The 21160-nt window shown below is 44.6% G+C and overlaps 1 protein-coding gene across 2 annotated transcripts; it reads left to right on the forward strand.

Annotated features, from left to right (window-relative positions):
- The first annotated feature begins 917 nt into the window (after window positions 1-917).
- LOC115171383 (envoplakin) lies at window positions 918-20379 on the forward strand. 2 transcript variants are annotated; one of them, XM_029728141.1, is made up of 22 exons: window positions 918-1015; window positions 1881-1994; window positions 9883-9982; window positions 10210-10364; window positions 10537-10660; window positions 10966-11097; window positions 11201-11242; window positions 11425-11694; window positions 11801-11896; window positions 11991-12101; window positions 12206-12352; window positions 12473-12627; window positions 12727-12824; window positions 12976-13148; window positions 13258-13436; window positions 13584-13722; window positions 13872-14065; window positions 15657-15807; window positions 15925-16008; window positions 16125-16232; window positions 16349-16441; window positions 16557-20379. In XM_029728141.1, exons 3-22 carry the CDS (start codon window positions 9920-9922, stop codon window positions 20052-20054), a joined length of 6012 nt encoding a protein of 2003 aa, XP_029584001.1. In that variant the 5' UTR covers window positions 918-1015; window positions 1881-1994; window positions 9883-9919; the 3' UTR covers window positions 20055-20379. The 2 variants fall into 2 exon arrangements, with proteins under 2 accessions (XP_029584001.1, XP_029584000.1); XM_029728140.1 differs by lacking the exons at window positions 918-1015; window positions 1881-1994 and adding an exon at window positions 7948-8137.
- The last annotated feature ends 781 nt before the right edge of the window (window positions 20380-21160 follow it).

Here is a 21160-nt window from a genome sequence, read left to right on the forward strand (position 1 = left end):
CTTGACTATGTAGCTCTTATGTTAATACTGGGGGTTGAGGCTTGCAGTTAAGCAAAAAATCTATCTAGTAGATTTGGATTTAAAGACTTCCTCCACAGAATTGTTTATTTTTTTTGCAGACTTCAATGAGCTCTGGGGAATCTCATTGGCCTCTCACGTTGCAGCACAATAGGACACCCCTTGTGCTATTGTGACTGACATTGTCAGCCTATTGCTGTGCCTTATGTAAATCAAGTGTTAAATGAGGTGAAAAGCAGACAAGTAAATCAATGATTAAACAACCTCTACCGTTGTCAGGTTGCAGACAGTACCCCAGAGTTCAATTTCCCTGCACAAGGATGTCTGCATATACCCATTTTGTTGTGCTCAATATGCTGATGCAAATATGCACATTGTGAAATGTTACCCATCAGTCTTGCAGGTGTTGGCTGCTAGGAAAGGCTCTGACCTGTGATTTTCATTACAATTACCATTTAGTTCAGAGTCTTGGTTTCTTCCACTGTTAGTGGTGCATTAGGTATATAATACCTGATGCAGGAGAGAGTGGTCTGTCTGTACAGGACACTGTACCAGCAGTCATGTCTTGAACACAGCCTTCAAAATATTGATTGTGGCCTCTTGGAAGTAATTGTCAGTCAATTTCATCTGCCATCATCCATGAAGGCATTTTATGGCCTGGATTTACCAAACCTGTTTCTCTGCCTGCTTTTACTGACCAGCACATGAAAACATTCTCTCCCATGCCTCTTAGCAAGCTGGTGAGGGTTGGGTAACTGGTTGGCCCCGTCTGTCTTCCCCCTGAGGTGTTGGCAGGGACTTGTTTGGGTGGAGTGACATCTATTAAAGCTCAACACAGCTCAAACAACTGTATTAAACTTTTGACACCTTTTACTGTATCCATTCTAGATGGCAGACAATGCAAGCAGAACGTGACTGTATTGTGATGTCTGACCCTGCTGGAGAAAAGCATGGAACTCATGAACTCAGTTTCTTCTAGATGCCTTGAGGGTGAGAGGTAATTATTTTCACAGCCGTGATCTGAATGGCCCTAAAGTACATTACTTGACCAAAAGTATGTGGACACCTGCTCTTCGAACATCTCATACCAAAATCATGGGCATTAATATGGAGTTGGTCCCACCTTTACTGCTATAACAGCCTCCACTCTTCTAGGAAGGCTTTCCACTAGATGTTGGACCATTGCTGTGGGGATTTGCTTCCATACCTCCACTAGAGTATTAGTGAAGTTGGGCACTGATGTTGGGCGATTAGGCCTGGCTCGCAGTCGGTGTTCCAATTCATCCCAAAGGTATTCAATGGGGTTGAAGTCAGGGCTCCGTGCAGGCCAGTCGGGTTCCCGAGTGGTGCAGCGGTCTAAGGCACTGCATCTCAGCGCTAGAGGCGTCACTACAGACACCCTGGTTCAAATCCAGTCTGTATCACAACCGGCGGTGATTGGGAGTCCCATAGGGCGGTGCACAATTCGCCCAGCGTCGTCCGGGTTTGGCCAGTGTTTGCCGTCATTGTAAATAAGGATTTGTTCTTAACTGACTTGCCTAGTCAAATAAAGGTTAAATAAATGTTTATAAAAACAAATCCTATGATGGTGCCACCTTGAACGTCACTGAGCTTTTCAGTAAGGCCATTCTACTGCCAATGTATGTCTATGGTGATTGCATGCCTGTGTGCTTGATTTTATACACCTGTCAGCAAGAAGTGTGGCTGAAATAGCCGAATCCACTAATTTGAAGGGGAGTCCACATACTTTTGTATATATAGTGTATGTTTGGCATGTTAACTGTAAATACTGCCTGCTTTTTCCTATGTTAGTAGCCCACGAAATCTGGTTATATTTATTTATCTTTCCTTGTTTGCTGCAGCCTCGTCTCTTATGACTGGTGCTTTCTCATGATCCAGCAGTGAGAAATAATCCAGCAGTGGCAGGTTTAGAGGTCCTGTCCCAAGCAACAGGCCACAGTGAATCACAGACACAGGTATTATGTTCTTCTGCATCCATTCATGTCTCAATTTGTAAATGTGCAATTAAGAAGTGTTTCAAAAAGAGTGATTCTTTACAACTCTTTGTCAGAGTTGAAATTACACGTTAGCGGAGATGGCGCCTACGGACATGGTCGCCGTGTTCCTACAGTGAGGGAAAAAAGTATTTGATCCCGTGCTGATTTTGTACATTTGCCCACGGACAAAGAAATGATCAGTCTATAATTTTAATGGTAGCGTTATTTGAACAGTGAGAGACAGAATAACAACAACAAAAAATCCAGAAAAACGCATGTCAAAAATGTTATAAATTGATTTGCATTTTAATGGTGGAAATAAGTATTTGACCCCCTCTCAATCAGAAAGATTTCTGGCTCCCAGGTGTCTTTTATACAGGTAACGAGCTGAGATTAGGAGCACACTCTTAAAGGGAGTGCTCCTAACCTCAGTTTGTTACCTGTATAAAAGACACCTGTCCACAGAAGCAATCAATCAATCAGATTCCAAACTCTCCACCATGGCCAAGACCAAAGAGCTCTCCAAGGATGTCAGGGACAAGATTGTAGACCTACACAAGGCTGGAATGGGCTACAAGACCATCGCCAAGCAGGTTGGTGAGAAGGTGACAACATTTGGTGCGATTATTCGCAAATGGAAGAAACACAAAAGAACTGTCAATCTCCCTCGGCCTGGGGCTCCATGCAAGATCTCACCTCGTGGAGTTGCAATGATCATGAGAACGGTGAGGAATCAGCCCAGAACTACACGGGAGGATCTTGTCAATGATCTCAAGGCAGCTGGGACCATAGTCACCAAGAAAACAATTGGTAACACACTACGCCGTGAAGGACTGAAATCCTGCAACGCCCGCAAGGTCCCCCTGCTCAAGAAAGCACATATACATGCCCGTCTGAAGTTTGCCAATGAACATCTGAATGATTCAGAGGACAACTGGGTGAAAGTGTTGTGGTCAGATGAGACCAAAATGGAGCTCTTTGGCATCAACTCAACTCTCCGTGTTTGGAGGAGGAGGAATGCTGCCTATGACCCCAAGAACACCATCCCCACCGTCAAACATGGAGGTGGAAACATTATGCTTTGGGGGTGTTTTTCTGCTAAGGGGACAGGACAACTTCACCGCATCAAAGGGACGATGGATGGGGCCATGTACCGTCAAATCTTGGGTGAGAACCTCCTTCCCTCAGCCATGGCATTAAAATGAGTCGTGGATGGGTATTCCAGCATGAAAATGACCCAAAACACACGGCCAAGGCAACAAAGGAGTGGCTCAAGAAGAAGCACATTAAGGTCCTGGAGTGACCTAGCCAGTCTCCAGACCTTAATCCCATAGAAAATCTGTGGAGGGAGCTGAAGGTTCGAGTTGCCAAACGTCAGCCTCGAAACCTTAATGACTTGGAGACGATCTGCGAAGAGGAGTGGGACAAAATCCCTCCTGAGGTGTGTGCAAACCTGGTGGCCAACTACAAGAAACGTCTGACCTCTGTGATTGCCAACAAGGGTTTTGCCACCAAGTACTAAGTCATGTTTTGCAGAGGGGTCAAATACTTATTTCCCTCATTAAAATGCAAATCATTTTATAACATTTTTGACATGCGTTTTTCTGGATTTTTTTGTTGTTATTCTGTTTCACACTGTTCAAATAAACCTACCATTAAAATTATAGACTGATCATTTCTTTGTCTCTGGGCAAACGTACAAAATCAGCACGGGATCAAATACTTTTTTCCCTCACTGTAGCTCCTAACCAACTTTGCAGTATATTTTTGTGTGTTATTTCTTAAATTATTTGCTCAGAACGTTTCTTGCATTATTACCTGCAGACGAAAATAACTTTTGGATAGTAGATCGGCGGTCTCTCACCATCATTTGGACCAGAAATTCAACGTTCCGAATTCTGACATTGCTCGTTCTAATATTTCTATATTTATTTATTTTTATTTATTTTTATTTTGGGGATTTGAGTGTATTATTTTGTATTGTCAGGTATTACTCCACTGTTGGAGCTAGGAACATAAGCATTTCTCTACACCCGCGATAACATCTGCTAAATATGTGTACGCGACCAATAACGTTTGATTTGATTTGATATTCACTAGACAGTTCCCTAAAAATAGGGGCCTGGGCCAACATAAGTATTAAACACCTATTCTTGGGGACCCTTTTGATGTTTTCAATGATTAAGGGGATGCCCTTGTTTGCTTTCTTCCCATAACCCTTGTAGTTCAAGCCCCGCTCTTCAGTGTTACATACCTTGACTGAAATATGTTCTCTCTGTAAATGATTTGTGTGTTCTTGGCTGAGCCTCTCCCAGATGAATGGCAGCCAGGCTTGCACAATGTGGAATTTAACCAGGTATGTGTTCTGCCCTGTGGTGTGGTGTAGTGTAGTGGGATAGGGGAGGGGTGGGTTTACATGTTAAGTCAGTAAATGAGATTGGACATTTACAATGCAATAATATGCAGCCCCGGTTGCCCACACCTTATGACCACATTAGGAAAACCTGAACTTTGAAAGATGTGATTTTGCCATCCCCAGCACTGCTGCTTTACTCAGAGTGAGTCTTTTCTAGCTGGGATTATGAAGTGAGATAGGCCTACATCTTTTTTAAATGAATGATAAACGGACTAATCTGGGTTTGGCTGATGCCAGGAGAACGCTACCTACCCCAATGCATAGTGCAAACTGTGAAGTTTGATGGAGGAGCAATTATGGACTGGGACTGTTTTCATGGTTCGTGCTAGGCCCCTTTGTGGAAACAGTTGGGGGAAGGCCCTTTCCTGTTTCAGCATGACAATTCCCCAATGCACAAAGCAAGGTCCTTACAGAAATTGTTTGTCGAGATCGGTGTAGAAGAACTTGACTGGCCTGCACAAAAGTCCTGACCTCAACTCCATCAAACACCTTTGGGATGAATTGTAACGCTGACTGCGAGCCAGGCCTAATCGCGCAACATCAGTGCCCGACCTCACTAATGCTCTTGTGGCTGAATGGAAGCAAGTCCCCGCAACAATGTTCCAATATCTAGTGGAAAGCCTTCCCAGAAGAGTGGAGGCTGTTATAGCAGCAAAGGAGGGACCAACTCCATATTAATGCCCATGATTTTGGAATGAGATGTTCGACAAACAGGTGTCCACATACTTTTGGTAATTTAGTGTATAGCATACTCCCAAAAAATAGAAAACCAGCATAGTGTCTAAATAGGGCGTTTGGTCACCTCGAGCTGCCAGGTTCAATGTGCCTTGGCATAGTTCTACAAGTGTCTGGAACTCTATTGGATGAATGCGACATCATTCTTACATGAGAAACTCCATTATTTAGTGTTTTGTTGATGGTGGTGGAAAACGCTGTCCCAGGCGCCGCTCAGGAATCTCCCATTCGTGTTCAATTGGGTTGAGATCTGGTGACTAAGACACACACACACCCTTTAAACCCCCTATGCATATTTGAGACCCCTCTTTTAAAGTCACTGAGATCTCTTCTTCTAGCCATGGTAGCCAAAATAATAAATGGGCCTTTTTATACATGACCCTAAGCATGATGGGATGTTAATTGCTTAATTAACTCAGGAACCACATCTCTGTGGAATCACCTGCTTTCAATATACTTTGTATCCCTCAGTATTTCCTTTATTTTGGCATTTACCTGTAGTACCCTCTACATTCACCACTCTTCACTTTTTGTATCTTTAGTATCTTGCATGTTTCTCTACTGGCATGTTGCCGTTGGTCAGGAGAGTACTCTACCCACTATGGATGTGAGCCAGACACACATACGTCAAGCCTAATGCTCAACAGCATGCTAAACCACAGCTTTCACTCAGCCGTAGACATCACATTATGAGTTAGTAGCGTTAATATAACTCAGACATAAACTCCCACCTCCCACTTTTCTATTAATTGCACATGCTTGTGTAATTATATACCAGGCGGTGTCAGAGGAAGGCCCTAAAAATGGTCAAAGACTCCAGCCACCAAAGTCATAGACTGTTCTCTCTGCTACCGCATGGCAAGAGGTACCGATGCACCAAGTCTAGAGCCAATGGGACCCTGAACAGCTTCTACTTCCAAGTCATAAGACTGATAAATAGTTAGTTAAATAGTTAACCCGGACTGTCTGCATTGACCCTTTTTGCACAAACTTTTATTTACTCATTACGTATGCTGCTGCTATTGTTTATGATCTATCCTGTTGCCTTGTCACTTTATACCTAGTTATGTGTACATGTCTACCTCAATTACCTCGTACCCCTGCATATCAACTCAGTACTGATATAGCCAAGTTATCTTTACTCATGGTGTATTTATTCTAACTTGTATTATTACGTGTTATTATTTTTCTATTATTTCTCTATTTTCTTTCTCTCTGCGTTGTTGGGAAGGGCCTGTAAGCATTTCACTGTTGTTTACAAGCATGTGATGAATACAATTGGATTTGATTCGATTTTTTGATTATGAGGGCACACTGCACATACACTCAGAAATGTTTATCTTTCTAGCGTCAGCAGAGGCCCCAGCTCTTCCCTCAGCGGTAAGGGTACTCTGCATTCCTCTCTGAGACCTTGACTCCTTATACTAGGGGTGGCAGGTAGCCTAGTGGTTAGAGCTTTGGATTTGTAACCGAAAGGTTACAAGATCGAATCCCTGAGCTGACAAGGTAAAAGTCTGTCGTTCTGCCCCTGAACAAGGCAGTTAAGCCAAATAAGAATTTGTTCTTAACTGACTTGCCTAGTTGAATAAAGGTAAAAATATATATATATATTTAAAAATACTAAGAGGGGTAATTCAACAGGGCGTCTGTCTGATAATCAATGATACTCAGAAGCCTGGGGAACTGTAGCCTACTGTACTGTAGTGTCTGATGCTATGGCTAAGCTACAAACAGGATACAATGCAAACCAGCACGACCACTCACTTTGGTCCGCACAGTTTTGACTTCCTAAAATAAAGGATCAATGGCGATGTCAAATGCTTGTCAAGTTGTCACGTTTTGTTTATTATCTTAGGTTGTTGTAAGATAGACTTGTTTTAACTTGTCCAGTTTCACTGCACCCTTTCTGTCTTTCTGTAGTGGGCTAGTGTGTCAGGCTGACACAACATTTAAATTGGTGTCATCACACTACTACAAATAGCTATTACGGTTTCCTGGATATTTTTGTGGTATTATTACTACCCACAGACCACACCCTCTTAGTCTGATACTCTCTAAACATTATTCTCCTTCTGTGTTTGCTTGTTGGGTGGATACTGGGTGGATAGCACAGTTGGGATGTGGTGTGCCCAACCTTCAATACAGGTGTATGTAGTAGTAACTATGATGATTCTTGTTGGATATGTTTTTATGCAGTGTGAACTTTGGGCTGAAGTGGATGTTATTGTATTGTTTAGCGTTACACTATAGCCTTTTGGTGTTCTGGCATTTTATCCCAAATATGTCTAGAATCTAGATATTCTGTTTGTAATGACAACTAATCAGTGGTTTAATGTCATTACTAGATAATTCAATCTCCAGTTTCAAGGTGGAAATGAATTTAGATTGGTTTGATTGAAGTCAGTAACTGTGAGTGAGTAGCACCCTGGAATCTAACAGGTGACTGGCCCAGGTGACTGGCCCTGCCACATTCCAGTGTTTCTCCATTGGAAGTCTACCAATAAGGAATCACACTGTTATAATAATGTGTATCTCTTAGTGTTGACTCCCTTGATTTAGAAAAGCAGTGCCTATTCAACAATGTCTATAACAAAACTATCTTTATTGATTATGCCCAGGCAAGACAAAGTAAATATATTAAAAGATAGGAATGCAGGTGTGTAGGAATGGAGAGAAAATGAGAGAGACAGAGAGAGCGAGAGAGAGAGTGGGATGGAGAACAGGAGAGAGAAACAGGTCTACCCGGTCTGTTCCTCTGGTCTAGTGCCTTCATGATGACACACCTGTTCATTGGGGTGGAGCTGAGACAGGTAGCTGCTCTTTAACTAGAGAGAGGAGACACGGCTAGAGAGAGAGGTACAGCAAGGAGAGGGAAGTGAGGAGTAAGATATTTGCACTGGGACTGACAGAACACACAGCCTCCCAGGATGTTCAGCAAGAAGAAGGAGTACGACCTGGTGAAAGTGGCCCAGTGAGTTTTCCCTCCGTTTCCTGAACTTTGATGTGTCATGTTTCCTTCTCTTTCCTTCTCTTTTCTCTGTCTCTTATTTCTCTTTTTCATTTCATCTCAGCCTGCTTGTATTCCCTGTAGGGCCGACCTGGAATCTAGTCCACTGCACATGTGGGCATTTGTTGACTGGTCTTGATAGTGTATTTTTAAGAGTCTGCAGTCTTCCAGGAAAATGCAGTAGATCATTTAGATGAAGTATCAGATTTGATTTATGAGGACTTAGTATTGGTAACGTCTCATGGCTACCTTACATAAGCGTAAAATGTATCTTGTCTGCCGCCGATTGATGATGAGACAAGACAATAATTTCTGTAGTAACTGTCACAATTTGTTTACTTTGCTGAGAAAAGAGTAATCTCATTGGTATTTAGACTGTGTTGTATGTAACCACTGATGTGTGCCTTAGCAATGGGGTGTGACATTAAGGTGCATTGATCCTCCACATTGCTCTCAGTATTCAATAGATGGCTGCTCTGACTAATTATGTAGACATAAAAAGAGCACATAGAGCACATAAAAACACTTTTGGAAGAAGTGTGATCTCACAGAGGTGAGTGACAGACAGCAGATTTGGAATGTGTTTAGGTACATCGCTGGAAGACTCAGGATTTATGTTTATACAGAGAAAAGGGTATGTACTGTGTGTTCTGTTGCTTAAACAGGCTCTATCAGATTTGTGTACATACAAAGTTGCATAGAGATGAATAGATAATATGTTTTTGTGAAATATGTACTATGTTCCTTTCAAGTGTGCCTTGATAAATCAATAATCTGAGGCTTATCTTTCAGTTCCTTTACACCACTGAACACTGTGTCACTCACCACATGCAGGAACACCCTCCACATCACTCCTACACTGAGGTGTGTCTTGGTGCTACAGGGTGTAGAGTCTGGATCCTTTGCAGCTCTCTATCTTATAGAACCAGCAGGGTGACTTTTAGGCTTCCCTTTAGTGTCTGCCTGTCACACTCCTACTCCCCCTGACATGTGTGTGTGCTGTTTGCTTTGGTACGGTAGCTATGCATTATTTAACTCCTTTTACCCTTCTTTAGGATGTGACAGGGTATGACAGGATATGTCTGCCAAACCTAGATGACTCCTACAGCTATGTGGACTTTGTCATTTTACCACATATACTAACAGAGACAAGCAGTTGCCTATGTATGAGGCATGTATGAGATACTGGATACCACAATGTTAAAACAGTAAATCTCTCCCCCCACTATCGCTATTCGTTTTATTGTCCCATTGGAATGTAATTGCATTCATCAGCTATTAACTTTGATCAAAGCGATTCATGGGGACATCAGTAGAAATCCATGTGCTATGTCACTCATGCACTGTAAATTCCTGAGGACACTCCTCAATAATCCATCATTGTGAGGGTGTGTACGAATAAATAGCTGACTTTCATAGCAGCGACTACGAGTAGGAATGACAGAACAGTAAGTACAAGAACATACAGACTCAAAGATGTATTGATTGCTAGATGAGTGTAGATGAGTGACAGTCTTTTGTAAAGTTGGATGGAGGAATACTTTTTGTTCTGCCTGAGTCTGGTTCTCATTTTGATTATTCTACCAAACCTGGAATCTGGTTCCTGAACATTCAGGTTGCTCTACTGAGCTCTCTTGGATAGGCCTACTGGTTTCAACAATGTGTCAATTACACTGATGTGAATGGAGGTTTGTCTTTTCTCTTCCCAGGAGCCAAGGTAATGATGTGGCCGTGCTGGTGGCGCGCATGCAGAGCAATGCAGACCAGGTGGAGAAGAATGTGCTGCGCTCTGAGGAGCTGATGGCTGTGGTAAGAGGTCCTACCATCCCTACCCACACACTGCCTGTGTATGTAATTACACAGTTATACATACACCTTTACCTAACATGTTAAAATGCCCAACTTAATGAAATACGCATCCCTTAATTCCACTTGATCAAGTAAAAACTTTTCAATCCCCCCCACAGATATTTTATCAATGTGCAATTCAACACAAATGTGTCATGATGGGGAGTGCCTTTCTGTTTCTGTTCCAGGACACAGTGAATGACAAGAAGCACAGGCCCTTACTGCACCAGAAGAAGAATACAGAGATCCTAGCTGAGGCTGAGGGGCTGCTGAAGGACTTGTTCCTGGATGTGGACCGGGCCAAGAAGCTTTCACACCCACAGGCTGGAGAGATAGAGATTGAGTGAGTTCCAGCAAGAACACACACACACACACACACACACACACACACACACACACACACACACACACACACACACACACACACACACACACACAGAACGTTCTGAACACTCATGTTCTCTCTTTCCCTCTTTCAATATGCCTCCTATTTCTCCTTTTTTTCTGGTCCTCAGTGTGAGAAACCTCCATGACCGCTGGTCTAAGGACTGTACCATGTACCGGGACCTGTATGAGGCAGTGCAGGAGGTGGAGCTCACTCCGAGGATTGACTGGACTCAGGTGCTGGAGGAGAAACAGGTGAGCCTGCCATACCCTTGGTAATACTCTATTTAAGACCAGTATGACCGTAGACAGTACTGTCCTGCCATTATATAACAACTTTGGTTGACCACCGCTTTCTACTGGTGCAACCAAACCTTTGGTATTAGCTCCTAGTTGCTTGGAGTAACACATCTTTCTGAATGTAGTAGTAGTGGTACAAAACTTCATTATCCCCAGGGGGAAAACAGCCAAACAAAGTTAACAAGACATGTGGTTGAGGTAAACATACAGCTGAACTCTAGAGGATTTACTGTACCTGTGTGTTGTGTTGTGTGTTATAGAAGCAGATAAGTGCAGAGAGGTACGGGCCCAACCTGTCTGATGTGGAGAAGCAGATTGCCTCTCATAACATCCTGCACCAGGAGATCGAGGCCTACGGCTCCCAAATGAACCGCAGCAGCACTGGCTCTCCGGTAACGACTACAAAGCCCTCGGCTGCTTTCTTCATTCTGAATCTCACCAAAACTAGGGATAAACTCTAAATAATGATTTTCATGGTTTGTTTTCTGTCCACAGGCTAAGTTGTCTACCATTCAGAGAAAGTACACAGATCTCTTGGTGAGTCCAGAAGTTATGTAATACATCTGTGTGTGCATTAAAGTATGGCTCTGACATGTCAAAGGGGCTCAGAATGCTACACCGTTGTATTTTAACCTTTGTGCCTGTGCTATCTCTCCATCGTTGACTATAAGATAGTCCAGGTGTGACTGATCTCTCTCTCCCCATGCTGTGTGGTGCAGGAGGCCTCCCTGTGGAGACACAGGTACCTGGCCTCTCTGTATGACTACATGCAAGGCTGCAGTAAGGAGCTCGTCTACCTGAGCGAGTACCAGGAGAGGATCCTCAGGAAGGACTGGAGCGACCGCATGCTGGACCCCCCAGGGGTGCGCATGGAGTACGAGAAGTTCAAAAACAACACTCTGCTAACACATGAGAGCGAGACCAACCAGCTACAGATGGATGGGGATCGTCTCGTTGAAATGAAGCACCCTGCTAGCTCCACAATACGGGTATGTTTATATGGCTACAAAATGTTAACTTTTACCATTGTAATAGCTTACTCACCACATCATCTATTCTGATCTTCCCTGGGGCAATATGCTTGGTTTGTCTCAGGCACACAGCGACGCATTGCAGAACGAGTGGCAGAGCTTCCTAAACCTGTGTATCTGCCAGGAGGTACACCTTGACAACATAGACAACTACAGGAAGGTACGTCATCTCTTAACCCTGGGAAAGGACGTTTCTTATGGCTCGTTGTCATGGCTCAATGTAACATTGCTCCTATGTGTGTTCATACCTACAGTACCAGCTGGATGTAGAGACCTTGTCTGAGTCCATGAAGAGACTCAACTCTAATCTGGACCCCAAATCACTGAACAACAAGAACAACCCAGAGATCCTGCTACAGCTTGAGGTGAGATTTGGTATATTCTTTGTATCTAAGTTTAGTCGTTTCTATGACGTATACAGCATTATTTGAATCTGTTCTCTAATATCTTCTGTATCTCATATCCTCAGGGTGATGAGAGTGCGATAGAGAGGAATGAACAGCGCCTCGTAGCCCTGAGGGAGTTCAGCAGCACCATTGCCCCTCTGAAGCTGCGGCGTCTCCGCCCCACCAAACCCACCCCTGTGGTGTCCCTGTGTGAATGGACCAATGGAGAGGTAGAAAATAGCTTCATAGAATAGCATTGTGAGAGTTCTGAGAAGCTAAAGGGCAAGCTAATGTCCTGTCAATTGACAGCTGTAGCACAATGTAATGATGCAAACTCCTGTCACCCTTAGGACTCAGTGTCTCAAGCAGAGAAGCTCATGCTAAAGTCCAACTTAGACAATGAGAACTGGGAGGTCCAGACCAGCACTGGGAAGACCAAAACCCTGCCTGGAGCCTGCTTCCTGGTCCCACCGCCAGACACTGAGGCCCTTGAGAAAGTGGAAAGGTAAAGATAGAGAAAAAAAGACTCTCCTTATTACAATGACCCAAAACTTAACCACCATCACAGGCGAACTGTAATGACATTCTGTGTTTGTGTGTCCAGTCTGGACAGAGAGCTTTCTAACCTGAAGAGAAAGAGAACTACTCTGATGGCCTCCCTGAGGAGCCCCGGTGTGGAGGTGGTGCGCTCAGTGAGAGCAGGTGAGTGGAACATCACTCCACTTGCTAAGAAATTTAGCAGAAATCACTTAGTTTGAACTCACAGTGGGACCCTAGTAGATACAGGGGACTAGACTCAGTGTGGCCCTCTCCTGTCCCCTTATTTCTCACTGTGCCCTCTGCTTGTCCTCAGCCCCTGTGGCTAATGCCCCAGTGGACCCAAAAGCCACAGTGCTGGCCAGCCAGCTGGACAAGATCAGCAAGAACCTGGACCACAGTGAGAAGGACATCCTGAGCCGGCTGAGGGCCCCTCTGGATCGCAGTGACCCCACACGTGACCTGGCCAACAGGCTGAAGGAGCATGAGGTGAAGGGATTGTTTTTTATTTCAGACCACTGCAGCCTGCTACATAGCATCATTATAATGGACAGTGTGGTTCCAGAGTGTGATATCAATGGTGTGTTTTGCCCTGCAGAGGGCCACCCTGACTGTTAGGAACCTGGAGGCAGAGAAGGCAGCGGTCCAGAGAGATATGGATCCCATCCTAGCCCAGAAGCCCCTTGGGCCCACCACCTCCGCCCTGTCCCTGAAACTGAGTGGTCTTAACAACACGTTTGACGACACCAACGTCCTCTGTGACCTGTACAACAAAAAGTAAGAATTTAGTTTACAATGTGAAATTAAAAAAACCTATGTAAAGGTTGCGTTAGCTATATGTTCTTATTTTTTACTTGTTTTTATTTTATTTACATCCAATTCCTCAAGATTATTCTCACTCACTAATATCTTTATCTTGACCAGAGCCACAGCTTCCATGTTCTTGGAGAGGCAGATCATTACGGTGGACAACTCAGTCTCTGGCTTTGAGGAGCAGCTGGCTGAAGATGCTGCCATCCCTGATGTTCCCAACGTCCTCCAGACACGCATCCAGAAGCTTCAGGTAACAGTATTTCAGTCATATGACCACTTAAAGCTCATCACACATCATGTCATTATGATGGACTCTTACAAGTTGCAGTGAGTGTTATGTTTTGATTGACCCATCGTCTTTGATCAGTCCCCTGTGTTTATCCCTTGTCCTACAAACAGAACATGCGCAAGGATGTAGCGTCAAAGCAGGACGAGATGCTGAAGCTGAGCAGGGACTTGGAGTCCACAGAGCAGCTGAGCAGCTCCCTGCAGAAGGGCTTCCATGAGTACTGCCCAGACATCCACCGCCAGCAGACAGAGGTCAAACACCTGAAGAACCGCTATGCCAACGTCAACAGTCAGCTACAGGAGAGGTGAGAACCCCAGTCCCACAGCTAAACTCAGCAAAAAAGATACGTCCCTTTTTCAGGACCCTGTCTTTCAAAGATAATTCATAAAAATCCAAATAACTATACAGGTCTTCAATGTAAAGGGTTTAATTACTGTTTCCCATGCTTGTTCAATGAACCATAAACAATTAATGAACATGCACCTGTTGAACAGTTGTTAAGACACTAACAGCTTACAGATGGTAGACAATTAAGGTCACAGTTATGAAAACTTAGGACACTAAAGAGGCCTTTCTACTGACTGAAAAACACCAAAAGAAAGATTCCCAGAGTCCCTGCTCATCTGCGTGAACGTGCCTTAGGCATGCTGCAAGGAGGCATTAGGACTGCAGATGTGGCCAGGGCAATAAATTGCAATGTCTGTACTGTGAGATGCCTAAGACAGCGCTACAGGGAGACAGGACAGACAGCTGATCATCCTCGCAGTGGAAGACCACGTGTAACAACACCTGCACAGGATCGGTACATCCGAATATCACACCTGCGGGACAGGTACAGGATGGCAACAACAACTCCCCGAGTTACACCAGGAACGCACAATCCCTCCATCCGTGCTCAGACTGTCCGCAATAGGCTGAGAGAGGCTGGACTGAGGGCTTGTAGGCCTGTTGTAAGGCAGGTCCTCACCAGACATCACCGGCAACAACGTCGCCTATGGGCACAAACCCATCGTCGCTGGACCAGACAAGACTGGAAAAAAGTGCTCTTTACTGACGAGTCGCGGTTTTGTCTCACCGGGGGTGATGGTCGGATTCACGTTTATCGTCGAAGGAATGAGCGTTACACTGAGGCCTGTACTCTGGAGCGGGATCGATTTGGAGGTGGAGGGTCCGCCATGGTCTGGGGCGGTGTGTCACAGCATCATCGGACTGAGCTTGATGTCATTGCAGGCAACCTCGACGCTGTGCGTTACAGGGAAGACATCTTCCTCCCTCATGTGGTACCCTTCCTGCAGGCTCATCCTGACATGACCCTCCAGCATGACAATACCACCAGCCATACTGCTCGTTCTGTGCATGATTTCCTGCAAGACAGAATGTCAGTGTTCTGCCATGGCCAGTGAGGAGCCCGGATCTCAATCCCATTGAGCACATCTTGGACCTGTTGGATCGGAGGGTGAGGGCTAGGGCCATTCCCCACAGAAATGTCCGGGAACTTGCAGGTGCCTTGGTGGAAGAGTGGGGTAACATCTCACAGCAAGAACTGGCAAATCTGGTACAGTCCATAAGGAGGAGATGCACTGCAGTACTTAATTCAGCTGGTGGCCACACCAGATACTGACAGTTACTTTTGATTTTGACCCCCCCTTTGTTCAGGGACACATTATTCCATTTCTGTTAGTCACATGGCTGTGGAACTTGTTCAGTTTATGTCTCAGTTGTTGAATCTTGTTATGTTCATTCAAATATTTACACATAAAATAAATGCAGTTGACAGTGAGAGGACGTTTCTTTTTTTTCTGAGTTTTTATGTCACAGTTATATATGTCTTGTGTCTGTGGTTACTTCTGTGGTCTATGATATACTGATGCTTAATAAAAAATCTATTGTTATAGAACGGTTCTGCTGCAAGAGGCAACCAATAAGAATCAAGGCTTCCAGAGCTCTGTCCAGTCATTGAACTTATTTTTGACCAACCTGCCTAATAATACGATCAATCCAAGTGATGGACTTTCTCAAATTAGCTCCAAGCAGAACTCTCAGAAGGTTTGTGGGTTTATTTTTGTGTTATTTTATCTCAACAACTGTCCCTGCTATGAACATCGTCAGTTTTCTGCAGTACATTTTTCTCTTGTTCTTATTGGGTGTTTGCTTTCGTTTCAGAGAGTGGTGGAGGACATAAAAAGGAAATCAGATGATGTGGCCCTAGCAGTGAAACAGTCCCGTGACTTGCAGAATGTCCTCAATGTGAGTAAAAAAAATACATCTAATCAGAGCGACCATTAAAAATGTCCATATCAGTTGAAGGGTTTTGGTCAATGTTGTTCTTAAAAGAGAAAATTAATATTCACCATGTCTCGTAGGAGTATGAGGCCAAATCTGATAAGTACCGTAGTACACTGAAAGATGTGGATGACGAAGATGCCAAAAGACCTCACACATCCGCCATGGCTGACGCGGTGCTGAAAAAGGTATTGTGGACCTGAGAGACTGCAACAATCCTCATCCTATAGTTGACTTAATTTGCATTCAAGTTTGGGCATTGATTCAAGATCCATGATCTAGAGGCTGTATGTTTCTGTTTCAGGAAAGAGCTCTACTGAACCTCTACTCAGAGGTGTCTGCAGAGAATAATCAGCTTCTCAACAAGATGGGATTGGCTAAGAACATAATTGCCCAGGTATGACACAATTACTTTGTAAAACATCAACACAGTGGATTATGTAATTCCTTATTAAAAAACCCACTCTAGTATAGGTTAAACTATATTGTCCACTGTTACCTGCACTGAACAGAATGAAGAGAAGGTGAGCCAGGTGGTGGTGAAACAGCAGCGGCAGCTGCAGAGCCAGCAGAAAGACCTGGAGGAAACAGACGTTCTAAAGAGAGAGCTGGCGGATGAGATCACCAGGCGCTCCCATGCTGAGAATGACCTAGCAACATACAGAAAGAGGTTTATTTCACTGAAAAGCCGTAGAGGTGTGGAACGAATGGAGGAGAGGGAAGTTGTGCAGTACTACCGTGACCCCACACTAGAGGGTGACCTGGTGTCCCTGAAGAGTCAAATCCAAGATGAGGTGATAAAACACTCTGGCATCCAGACAGAGATAAAGGTTGTCAATGAGAATATCATCCGCCGGGAGACTGAGCTGACAAATGTCAAACCTAGGCTGTTAACCAAGGTGTTGACTGAGTTTGAGAGGGACCCCCAGCTTGACAAGGAGGCCACCAAGCTGAGAGAGGAGATGCGCAAGCTGGAGCAGGAGGTCCAGGTGAGAGATACAGAGACGGTCCACATGAAGACTGAGATCACAGTTCTGGCACAGAAGAGACCGACTATCAAAGAGAGAGTAGTGAAAAAGGAGGTGGTGAGACTGGAGAAGGACCCGGAGATGCTGAAAGCAGTTCTGATCTTTCAGACCGAGATCTCAGAGGAGGGGTTAAGATCCAAGTCCCTCAATGATGACATATTCCGCACTAGGAGCCAAATAAACACACTTGAGAGGATCATTCCCACTATCCAGCCTAAGATTGTTACCAAGGTGCTGAAGAGGGTGGAACAGGACCCAAAACTCATTGACGAGGTTAAGACTATCCACACCAGCCTGGAAGAGGAGAAAAAGATGAACAGTGATTTGATGAAGGAACTCACCAGCCTCCAGATCCGCTACAGTGAAGTGGAGAAGGTGCGGCCCAAGCTTGAGCTCAAGGAGATCATCAATGAGATCTACAGGGTGGACCCTGAGACAGAGGTGGAGCTGGTGAGGCTAAGGAAAGAGCTGCTTGACTCTAATCGAAACTGCACTGATCTGGAGAAAGAAATCAACTCAGTTATGGTGGATCTTAAAACTCTGCGTTCCCAGAAACCCAAGTCGGAGTACAAGGAAGTGACCCAGGAAGTGATTAAAGAGGAGAAGAGCCCAGAGGTCATCAGGGAAATTAAGAGGTTGAATGACCAGGTTTCACTTCTGCGGGTCTCATATGACAGCACCCTGGATCTGCTGAGCCGCCTGCGCAAAGAGAGAGATGAATGGAAGGTTGAAAAGTCTAAGTTAGAGACAAAGCTTGTAAACAAAGAGGTGGTTAAATACGAAAATGATCCCCTACTGGAGAAGGAGGCTGACCGTCTGAGGAGAGATGTGAGGGAGGAAATCCAGCAACGACGCAACATGGAGGAAACTGTCTTTGACCTGCAAAACAAGTACATCATGTTGGAAAGGCAGAAACCAAAGGATAAGATTGTGATGCAGGAAGTGGTGCGTCTTGAGAAGGATCCAAAACAACTCCTGGAGTATGAAAAGCTGAACAAGAACTTGGATGAAGAGGTTAAATCCCGTAGAAAACTGGAATTGGAAGTTCAACAGCTGAGAGCCCTGGTTGAGGAGAAAGAGAGAAACTTGGCACTGATGGACGACCGGCAAAAGAAGATCCAAGTAGAAACAGAGCTTAGACAGATCAAATCTCGCATCCTTGAACTTGAAAATACCCCTCAACCCATTGCGGAGAAGATCATTATTGAGGAAGTCCTCAAAGTGGAGAGAGACCCCAAGCTTGAGAAACTAACCAGTGGCTTACGCACAGACATGGATATGGAGGAAACCAACATCAGTCGGTTGGAAAGGGACATCCGAAACCTGAAGATCAAGTTGGACATCCTGCGCAAGGAAAAGTCCATTGAAAAGACTGTATATAAAGAGGTGATTCGGGTGGAGAAGGACCAGAATGTGGAGGTTGAGAGGGACCATCTCAGAGATCTAGTGTTGCAGGAAAGAAGTTCCAGACGGGATCAAGAAGATGAAATCCAGAGGCTTAATACCAAAGTGACCCGGCTCCAGACCACAAAGTCAAGCACCTCTCACGAAGAAGCAAGCATCACCCTCAATAGAGATTCCCTGATAAGAGAGAAAGAAAATCTCCTCAAAACACTGAGGACTTTGGAGTCTGAGAAACATGATTTAAGCATATCGTTCCAGCTGCAATCCAAGCTGATGAGTGAGAGAAACCAGATAAACAGGAAAAGGGGCATGAAGATGGATTCTGAGGTACAACGTCTAGAGAAGGACATCCTGGATGAAAAAGACCGGATACACCAAAAGGAGACCTACATTATGGAGCTACAGAACAATCTTAAGAAAGAGGACCACTCTGAGACACACACTAGAGAGACCAACCTCTCCACTAGAATCACCATCCTTGACCCCGAGACTGGCAAAGACATGTCACCATATGATGCCTATTTAGAGGGTCTGATTGACCGCAACCAGTACATCCACCTTCAGGAGTTAGAATGTGACTGGGAGGAGATCACCTCAATGGGTCCAGATGGGGAGACCTCGATTCTGCAGGATCGCAAGAGTGGAAAGCAGTTCTCTGTCAAGAATGCTCTAAAGGATGGCCGCTTGACCCAGTCCGATCTGCACCGCTACAAGGAGGGTAAAATGCCTATCTCAGAATTTGCTCTCCTGGTCGCTGGGGATTCCAGACCAAAGCCTTATATTGGTCCAATCGCAACTCCAAGGACACCGACAAAGACCACTGCGGCATCCTCTTTGAGCACAATGCCATCATCACTAAGGTCTTCCTACTCAAGTCTCACAAACAATAGATACGGCAGCAGTAGCAACCTGAATATTTCTAGCGGTGATGAGCTCTTCCCAATCTCTGGGGTGCTGGACTCCACCACCAACAGCCGTATGTCTGTACGTAGTGCCCTGACTCGAAACCTTATTGACCCAACCACAGCCCAGAAGCTCCTGGAGGCACAGGCAGCCACGGGTGGCATTGTCGACCTCAACAGAATGGACAAGTTCTCTGTTCACAAAGCAGTTGAGCTGGGTCTCATTGACAAAAGTCACATGCATCTGCTGCTGAATGCTCAGAAGGCCTTCACTGGAGTGGAGGATCCTGTGACCAAGGAGCGTCTCGCAGTAGGGCAAGCGGCTGAGAAAGGCTGGATACCTCAGGATAGTGCCATGAGGTACATGGAAGCACAGTACCTGACTGGGGGGCTGGTGAACCCCCATAAAGCTGGTCGCATCAGTGTCCAAGATGCTCTTAACACCAAGATAATCGACAGCACAGTAGCCAAGAACCTCCAAGACAAGTCTGCCCACACCAAAGAGTTGATTGACCCCATCACAAAAGAGAAGATCTCGTACAAGGAGGCAATGGATCGCTGCAAAAAAGATGTCACTACAGGGCTCTTGCTGCTCCCTGCAGCCTCCAGCGGTGACTCCAAAGATGCACCATCATACTCCAACTATCGATTCCCTGGCTCCTACAGCCAAGTCTAGACATGTGGCTGACACACATGCCAGATCTAGAGAGATGCTACAGCTCCAGGTGCTAAATAGAAATAGAAATTCACATCACAAACACATGTTCTTATGATGTCTTTATGGTAAAGGTAGACATTTTTTATAGTTCTGATTTTTTAAGTCAGAAAATGTCTAGGTTGTACTGTACACATTTACCTGTTCTTTATGGATGCTATGATTCTCAAGAGTTGCTGTACACATCATTTAAATTAATGTTTGGTGAAGAGCTTCAGTATTGTGAGAGCCATTTCTTCCAATAAACTTTAAAATAAGCACTCATTATTACTTTTTTCAAAACAAACGTTGGTCTCTGTGTTTAATTACTCCTATATGATGGTGGTAATTGTTGAAGTTCAAGTTGTTTATTTGTCATATGGACAGGAACACATTGTGGTGTACTGTACACAGTACAAGGACATTCTTACTTGCATGTTCACCTCTAAACAATGCGACAATAATAGAAAAAGTAAAAAACGAATAAAATAAAAATTGAGCTCAATGGAATAAAAATAAAAAATTGAGCAGGAAAATGACTTCAAAGATGCTCAGGGATTAGCCTTTCATGGAATAGTATTGTCTTTTCAGTAATGGTAGTGGCCCCCCTCTTTCCTGGTGTTTAGTGTGCTGCCCACTGTCAATTTCACTTCTGTGACCCAGCTGAGACCACATGATAACATGAGGATGTCCGTGTTTTGACATTCTCACGAGATGGCAGAACCATACAACAAGGTAGCATGCTAATGCAATACACAGTGGATTTAATCTGGAGAGTTTCTGTGCTGCTGTATGTCCAACCGGAACGGGATGTTATGCCAGTAAATAAGGATCTACAGATGTAAAGGTCCCTCCCCTTGTCCTGGTGAGAGGTGAAAGGTGTTGTGGGCACTGGTGAGAGTCCCCTCTGATGGGATATCTTGTAAACAGATTAGTTGGTTACAGACAGGGCTTTATGGGATTACTGGACATGAGCCTGCCTGGGGGAGGAAGTGGCCCCCTCCTGTAAGTGGGGTCGTAAAATGAGGTTGTAAAATTAGTGACCTGGTGCCTTAACTGGTTAAAATGATATAGGGATTAAAAACAGA

Source organism: Salmo trutta, chromosome 32, assembly GCF_901001165.1.
Source record: "Salmo trutta chromosome 32, fSalTru1.1, whole genome shotgun sequence".
Taxonomy (NCBI): Eukaryota; Metazoa; Chordata; class Actinopteri; order Salmoniformes; family Salmonidae; genus Salmo; species Salmo trutta.

What these genes read in the sequence shown, in the direction of transcription:
- LOC115171383 (XM_029728140.1), top strand. Translation starts at nt 8,094, where the DNA reads ATGTTCAGCAAGAAGAAGGAGTACGACCTGGTGAAAGTGGCCCA. An exon ending in GACCTGGTGAAAGTGGCCCA is followed by an intron (nt 8,138 to 9,882) that starts GTGAGTTTTCCC and finishes TTCTCTTCCCAG; the next exon opens with GAGCCAAGGTAATGATGTGG. An exon ending in GTGAATGGACCAATGGAGAG is followed by an intron (nt 12,353 to 12,472) that starts GTAGAAAATAGC and finishes TGTCACCCTTAG; the next exon opens with GACTCAGTGTCTCAAGCAGA.